Source organism: Helicoverpa zea, chromosome 23 (assembly GCF_022581195.2).
Source record: "Helicoverpa zea isolate HzStark_Cry1AcR chromosome 23, ilHelZeax1.1, whole genome shotgun sequence".
NCBI lineage: Eukaryota > Metazoa > Arthropoda > Insecta > Lepidoptera > Noctuidae > Helicoverpa > Helicoverpa zea.
In genome coordinates, this window is record NC_061474.1 from 10236117 (window position 1) to 10244414 (window position 8298).

The 8298-nt window shown below is 39.5% G+C and overlaps 1 protein-coding gene across 3 annotated transcripts; it reads right to left on the reverse strand.

Annotated features, from left to right (window-relative positions):
• Positions 1 to 4631: 4631 nt before the first annotated feature.
• LOC124642104 (piggyBac transposable element-derived protein 4-like) lies at positions 4632 to 7891 on the reverse strand. Of its 3 annotated transcripts, none has more exons than XM_047180412.1 (4): positions 7752 to 7891; positions 6832 to 6918; positions 6535 to 6680; positions 4632 to 6447 (listed from the first exon to the last, which is right to left on the reverse strand). In XM_047180412.1, the coding sequence occupies exons 2-4, from the start codon at positions 6912 to 6914 to the stop codon at positions 4739 to 4741; spliced, it is 1938 nt and encodes a 645-aa protein (XP_047036368.1). In that variant the 5' UTR covers positions 6915 to 6918; positions 7752 to 7891; the 3' UTR covers positions 4632 to 4738. The 3 variants fall into 3 exon arrangements, with proteins under 3 accessions (XP_047036368.1, XP_047036366.1, XP_047036367.1); XM_047180410.1 differs by having other exon boundaries at positions 7632 to 7890; XM_047180411.1 differs by lacking the exon at positions 7752 to 7891 and having other exon boundaries at positions 6832 to 7046.
• Between the last annotated feature and the right edge of the window lie 407 nt (positions 7892 to 8298).

The following is an 8298-nucleotide window of genomic DNA, read 5'->3' on the forward strand; positions in this document are numbered from 1 at the left end:
AACTTTACTTCTTTTGTTTAGATAAATGGTCACATCCACAACACAACCTTGATCAATGAATCTATGCGACTGCTAAGTGCTAATCCTAATTATACTGTCACGTGAAAGAATGCACCTACGGGATAAGTAGTATTTTGACTATTCTATATTGCCCACGCAGACGAAGTTGCGGGCAACAGCTAGTATAGAATAAAAATGTGCGAGAATTAGAACACCATATAAGGGTCAGTCATTACAAACAAAATTCTCCCTTGAAAACTGACAGCTGTCAACTGGTCAAAACATCCGATACTCCTAACTTTATCTCTGCTATTAAAACGAAAAATGACTCCTGTGGCTAAGCGACTCAATGGATTAGGTTTTTTTTACAATTCGCCATAGAATAGCATACAATACAGTATAAGTGATAGGATTTAATGTGATTAGGTACGACACACCCGACATATGTGTCATTTCATGACAAAAGCTTTGATTATATATATGTCTAGATGTAGCGTCGAGTGCGCGCAAGCGTGGAAAAAAATGTCGATGTACTGTTCATCGACAGGAGCTTTCCCGTCAATCAGAACAGATCGTGCCGCTTAACTGTCAAAACGTGTTACGCGCGCTAACTAAAATACAAATAACAGAGATAAAATAACGACATGTGCAATTAAAGTCTGCCGGAATTATAAAGGAAGGCTAATAAGTGCCAATAACATCACCTATCATCGGTGACTGACCCAGAAAATAAATATTTGATTTTGGTAATTATGTTTACTAAATCACGCCATATTGTATCAGTGTTGCCAGTTTCTGTTTTTCATTTTCCCAACTTCACCTGTTTATGTTATGTATAAAGGATATTTTTTTAAGCATTGCGCAAAGAAAATAATTTCTATTTTTATTGCTCGGATAGACATTTTCTGATTCTCCAAAATATTATCTACTATTATTTGATTAGTAAATTATGGTCATCAACGTAACATCATTTTTTAATAGAATTCCAAGTAATCCTATTGTTAGGAGTCAGTGGATAGACTGCATTAAAAAAAAAGCCGCGGAGATGCGAGGTGGACACCAAAAAAAAATACCGTAGTGTGTTCCGATCACTTCCGCAGCAAGGACATGAGTACTGTCGACAAGATAGGGCGCCGAAGACTTACAAAAGGAGCAGTGCCAAGCAAGGTTCAATTTTCTATAAAGTTATAGTTAAACCGAATAACACTATGTATATAAACTTATTTAATTAGTCTATTTTTTTTCATTATTTATGGGAGAATCGTAGAAGCTGGTATCATTATTTACGTCAACGCGCAGTGTAAAATGACACCTACACGCACACATGCATAACAATTTTGTCTCTGCTTCTTTGTTGGGATTGTATGGTTAGGGCTGCCATCCGTCCGGGTTTCCCCGGATTTGTCCTCGTTTGGAGGACGTCCGGGGGCCGTCCGGGCGGGGTTTCAAGAAGTGTCCGGGGAAAACCCGGACACTTTTCATGTAAGGAAGTACCTCATTGAATTTAAGTATATGTTAATAGTAAATGGATTACAAATTAGGTATTATTTGTATTAAAAAAATCGTACTCGTTCGGGGGAAAAATGCGATTTACGCCAAATGTCTGGGTTTTTTTAATGATTGTCCGGGTTTGGCGAAATTCGAGATGGCAGCCCTATGTATGGTGACCCTCCATCTAGACATATATATAATCAAAGGAAAAAAGGTACCTTATGGACTTTGGCGCTTAAGTCATTTGGAGATACAAATTCTACAATCTTGCTTAGACTAAAAAAACATAATGTCGTAAGTGCCAACACCCATAAGGTACCTTTTACCGCGAACTGACACATATATCCTACTTATCCTACTTCCTACTTATACAGGGTGTTTGGCGCATGGACCGACAAAAATTTTTGGGGGATTCGTGAGGCCATGTACTAGTTTTCACTCATAGACCCAATGTCCTATATGTCACTGTATTCGAGATACGATTTTTTTTGTTTGTTTTTAAAAATTACCGGAACTATCACCTTTAAAACGCTATAACTTTTCAGTCTGTTGTCGAATTTACACCAAATCACTTTCATTGCGTTCTCTGATGTATTATTATTCCAAATAAAACATAAATTCATAGCACTAGATGGAAAAAAAATACTTGTTGAGCTTCCAAACTCTTAAAAATGAAAAAACGTATGAAAAATGTCAAATTCAAAATTAATTATAAAAAAAAGTAAAAGCTTTTATGAACTTCGTTTAATAAAAAAAAATTGCCTACTTAATACCCTTTCCAACGATATGCCACATGGGTGTGAAATCATTAATAATGTCGTCAAAATCAGAGCAGGAACGAACACGCACTCTAACGTCTCTAACAACGAACCCGTTTGATAGAACAATGGTAAGCAGGTAATTGGCAGGTAAACTGCCTGTCTCTTTCTTACGCATGAAAAATATCTCTTGTCTTTGTCTATCATTGGGTTGGAGTTTGTTATGTGATCCTTGTTTAGTCGAGATTTGACTATCTCTGCTATCGGAAGTGTCCGTGTATTTCACGTTTTCCTATTTCGTTGTTTTTTGTTAAAGTTTGTTTTTGTTAAGTTTTGTTTGTTGAACTTTTCTGTTAAACTGTTGGTGTATTCACCGTGCTTGTTACAATGCCTAACTTCAGCAACGAAGAGTATGCTGACATGTTGTTGGCATATGGCAGCGCTAATTGTAACGCTCGTGAAGCGCGTAGAATTTACCAGCAGCGTTATCCTAACCGGCGTATACCACACCACGAGACGTTTGCTACAACCTATCGACGTCTGAGGGAGACTGGAAACATAAATTTCCAAGAGCCTCGCGTTAATGTGAGGCAACATAATGTTGTAATTGATGAAAGCATTTTGCAAGCTTTTGATGAGGATCCAACGACAAGTATTCGAGTTGTAGCTGAAAGACTTCACTTGTCGGTTTGGAAAGTTTGGTCAGTTCTTCGGGAAAATGGAAAGCATGCGTATCACTACACTTCTGTTCAAGGTACGTTAAGTACTTTATTTATTTTATCAGGCGAAATCGTAAAACTAAATTTTGAACCAGTTATCTTCGACCTTATTGTGCTGAAATTTTGCACCCAAAAAACTTGTATTTTAAAATGGTTTTAACCATACACTTATTTTAAACGTTTACAAATATCCTTGTAGCTTTACTGGTTCGTTTTTCAAATAAATACCTAGTAACTTTTATTTTTTCTAATTTTATCTTTTAAATTTATGTTAGTTTTTGCCATTCAAAAAGTGAATTTTTACCAGTCTTTAATGGATTGTTCTAGGTCTCATAGATGATGATCACAGGAGACGGCTCGATTTTTGCCGATTTATGATGCATACGGACGTAGATGATACAAATTTTTTAAAAAGAATTTTGTGGACTGATGAATCCAATTTTAATCACGAGGGAATTGTGAATCTCCACAACCTTCACCATTGGGCGCAAAAAAGACAAAATCCCCGCAAGAAAAGACAAAGTTCCTTTCAAACTAAGTTTAGTGTAAACGTTTGGGCGGGGGTTATTGGAAGACACCTGATCGGTCCACATTTCTTACCAGAGCGCCTGACCGGAGAAAATTATTTGAATTTTTTACTCGAAGATTTACCTGAATTGGTATTACCAGTATTAGATGGAGAACCAATTATTTTCCAAAATGATGGCTGTCCAGCACATTACCAGCGAGACGTGCGAGAACATTTGGACAACTGTTTTCCAAATTCATGGATCGGAAGAGGCGGCCCAATTCCTTGGCCTGCACGTTCACCAGACCTGACGCCCTTGGATTTTTATGTCTGGGGCCGTGCAAAAGAAATTGTGTATGCGACTGAAGTACCCACAAGAGAAATTTTAATCGAAAGAATAAATTGCGCCTTTGAAATTATGAAAGCAGAAATGCGACTGAGGACGACGACTGTAGAAATTAGAAAAAGATGCCGTGCATGCATTCGCAACAGAGGCAGTCATTTTGAACATAATTTATAACTTAAATTTAATTAAAACATTTTAAAACATTTTTGTGTTTTCATTACCCTGGCACTGGTTAATGTGTACCTTTAGGTTTGTGACGACATTATTAATGATTTCACACCCATGTGGCATATCGTTGGAAAGGGTATTAAGTAGGCATTTTTTTTTTATTAAATGAAGTTCATAAAAGCTTTTACTTTTTTTTATAATTAATTTTGAATTTGACATTTTTCATACGTTTTTTCATTTTTAAGACTTTGGAAGCTCAACAAGTATTTTTTTTCCATCTAGTGCTATGAATTTATGTTTTATTTGGAATAATAATACATCAGAGAACGCAATGAAAGTGATTTGGTGTAAATTCGACAACAGACTGAAAAGTTATAGCGTTTTAAAGGTGATAGTTCCGGTAATTTTTAAAAACAAACAAAAAAAATCGTATCTCGAATACAGTGACATATAGGACATTGGGTCTATGAGTGAAAACTAGTACATGGCCTCACGAATCCCCCAAAAAATTGTGTCGGTCCATGCGCCAAACACCCTGTATTATAATACTTATATTATAAATGAGAAAGTTTGTGAGAATGTATGGATGTATGTTTGTTATTCAATCACGCAAAAACGGCTGGACCGATTTGATTGAAATTTGGTATGTAGATAGGTGATACCCTGGATTAACACATAGGCTATTTTTTATCAACACACCACGCGGGCGAAGCCGCTGGCAGAAGCTAGTATTTCATATATATTAAAACTACGAATGTATTTTAAGGAAACAGGGCTCCATACAAACCGTTTTGAGGCAGCCAACACAGAACGTAAGCACCCGTTTATTGCAAGCCGCGCAAGCCCGCCGCAAGCGCTGATGTTTCCCTTTGGGATACATAGACAAGCGGTGGCTTACGTCCGCTTTATGCTGTGTGAGTGCTGGCGGGATCCGCGGAGTGGTGGAATGTTTAGATAGAATAGATTTTACAAGTCTCATACGGAAATTTCGATGAGTGACAGAAGAAGTGTGTTGATGGATGATATACGAATTTAATACAGAGACGTTTAGAAGTCTCCTAAATAATTTTTTGTACCACACCTTTGAACGTTTTCTTTCGACAGGATACATGGCCAGAAGCTGGTCTTTTTTATCCACCCCACCCATCATGATATTGTAATCCAATATCAAGATGGGTTTGGTGGACTCTCCGACTGTTTGTTGGCCGTTGCCATGGTATGTAGAGATCATAGCTACCCTACTGTTATCTCTCCATACCATGATATCGACGTCCCCTGAGCTGAGACCAGCGATCTGTCCCCGTCGCATATTAGTTTTAGTTAGGCTGTTTAGGACCTGCGGGACAAATTTGCGATCTGTCCGCAAAGTCCCTACGCAGTCAAAGCCCAAACACTTGAGTCGACGAGCCAGACATGGGGAATTGTAAAAATTGTCCATCCAGAGCGTGTACCCCTTGTGTTCCAGTCCTTGGACTAGTTTTAGGACAATAGCCGGGGTAGACGCGTCCAGTGGACTTTCGTAGTGCTGAGGCTGAGACCTTTTATGAGCGTGAATCTCAAACCGCCATAGGTAGCCGGTTCGAGATTCACAAATCTCATAAGTTTTAATGCCTCTATTTGCTGCTTTATTTGGGATAAGCTGGCAAATTTCCAACCAGCCTTTCCACATTAAAAGACTTTCGTCCAGCGCAAGGTTCTGCGCTGGAGTATACATACTTTGAAATTTTTGGTTTAGGTGTACCAGTATTGGCTTAATTTTAAATAACCTGGCCTCGGAGTAGTCCAGGTCTAGCGCACGCATGTCATCGTTGTTATTAAAATGCAGACATTTATTAATAAGTAAAAAACGGTCGATGGACATGTGTGCGCTAAAACCCGGAGTATGAAATACGTCAGGGGTGGAACCCCAGTATTCCTCCAACCGTGATTTACTCACAATCCCCATGGCTAGATTTAGGCCGAAATAAACATATAGTTCATCGGCCGTGGTGTCATACCAACGGATGATGCGGCTTCTGGGGAAGAGTTGATTACTATTACACATCTGGGATACCACCTGCCGAGCGTATCTATTCGTCTCCGAGGCAATGTGCTCCATAATTTGCCGATCCCATATTTCGATGAAAATGTCATATGGGTCGGCATGTGGAGTTGTCGGACCGACATTAATATTGGAAAAAAATTCTCGCCTCGATTCAGGTGAGGGAGGAGGGTTTGGAAACTCTCTCCAGTTGAAGTCATAGAGACGCCATGGCTGCTCCGTCGCCCTAAGGGGGACATCGGCGGGCTCAAGTCCACCGGCAAGTGTGCTGTGAGTGGCTGGTGCTGGGTCCCCGGCGGTATTCACATCATAGTCATGGTCCAAGGGTGTTTCCATCAAGGTCCGACACACTCTTGGAACAACTGGAGCAACAATATCCCCTTCCTCATCACTGTTGTCAGAGTCATCATCACTTCCTGTAACAAATGATAGATCGGTTGCAGTTCTAATGGGAACTAGACATTTTTGGCATGTAAAATAAAAATAAACCAGTAGGCACTTACCATAATTGATGAGGTCGGAGGTACATTTATCTAGCAGGCGCCGACGACGACGAGGTGAAGCTGGAGATAGATGCGGCGACGGAGCAGCGCGTGCAGACCTCGATGGCGATGATGGCGACGCTGATGAAGGTGGTGGGACATTTGATCTAGAAAGAAATTAAATATCCAGACGTCTTTGGGTCATCAGTGAACATATATAAACAAAAAAGATCCTGACGAATTGAGAATCTCCCCCTTTTTGGGAAGTTGGTTGAAAACTATTGCAAATAACTCTCCTAATCAAGCAAGCCTACTTACGGTTGCCATCTGCGCATCCTTTTGGGATGCAAAGCAGTTTCCAGACCCCGACCTTCCGGCAGCTCTTCAATATTGCGGATCATGAGGCTAAAAATTAAAAGATTCAATTAAGTAATTTAAGCAAAACAATTTTTCAAAAAAATAATTGTTTACTGAAAAAAGCTTTACAATTAAGGTAACTCGTCAATAGAGTGAGGTCCTGGTCGCTCGTGACATTGGTCCCCCCCCCCCCCCCCCCCCCCCGATCAGCAACCTCAAGCAAATGCACCAAGTCGTCCACCGTGCACGTACCTGCGCGTCTTCCACGTCTAAGGCCGCGCATGCGAGGCAAGGACGTCTTGTTTCACTTATCACATCAAATTAAGCAACTCGCAAATATGTAAATAAAAGCAATAAAACCTAAAGCTAATAAAAAAATCGGCTAAGTGCGAGTCGGATCCGTGCACGAAGGGTTCCGTACTATTATTTTTAAAACGTTCCATAATTATAATACCTACTTACATTTATAAATAGATTCCATATTCTGTGAATATTTCAAGCATCTGTTGCCGTTATCGATATCGAGCAAAAAAAATCACGATTGTGTATGGGAGCTCCCCAAAATATTTATTTTATTCTAGTTTTCAGTATTTGTTGTTACAGCGGCAATAGAAATACTTCATCTATGAATATTTCAACTCGTCTAACTATCATGGTTCATGAGATACAGCCTGGTGACAGACGGACGGACAGAGGAGTGAAAACAATAGTGTCCCGTTTCACCCTTTGGGGACGGAACCCTAAAAATGAGTGTCACTGACCTCAAATTCCGTATCTGTCGATCAAGCTCCTAGAGCAGTAGCGTAGTAGGACGTCGTAGTCCGTAGGATTAGCAATAGTGGTATCCAGCAAGTTCCACTTTAAGGAGTTCAACTACTTACTTGTTTCTATAATACTTTCCTGTTTGTCGTGGTTATAAACAGTAAGGTTTCTGGTTTCTTATTTCACATCTGACATTGGCAGAATCGTTGACATTGACTTTCACAAATCACTTGCCAATAACCAAAAATAGAACTTTATTAATTGAAATTTACATTAATTTTAAAAATAGTAAAATTATTATTTAACCATATTTAACTTGTTATTGTTATCCTTGGCAGTCGTTACGGGTAGTCAGAAGTCAGTAAGTCTGACACCAGTCTAACCAAGGGGTATCGGGTTGCCCGGGTAACTGGTTTGAGGAGGTCAGATAGGCAGTCGCTTCTTGTAAAGCACTGGTACTCAGCTGAATCCGGTTAGACTGGAAGCCGACCCCAACATGATTGGGAAAAAGGCTCAGAGGATGATTTAACTAGTTATTTGACCTGAAAGTTATATGACGTTCCGTTACCTGCATTCACGTGTCTAGGTCAGCACCATCTAGTCACCAGCTATGAAAAGAATTAAAAAAAAGAAAATTCCTCATTACAATCAAAACTAAATAGCAAT

Bases quoted from the DNA above. Each gene is read 5' to 3' on its own strand.
- LOC124642104 (XM_047180412.1), bottom strand. From the start codon at position 6,914: ATGATCCGCAATATTGAAGAGCTGCCGGAAGGTCGGGGTCTGGAAACT. The intron at 6,681-6,831 runs GTAAGTAGGCTT...ATTTCTTTCTAG, and splicing joins AGGATGCGCAGATGGCAACC to ATCAAATGTCCCACCACCTT. The intron at 6,448-6,534 runs GTAAGTGCCTAC...CATTTGTTACAG, and splicing joins CTCCGACCTCATCAATTATG to GAAGTGATGATGACTCTGAC.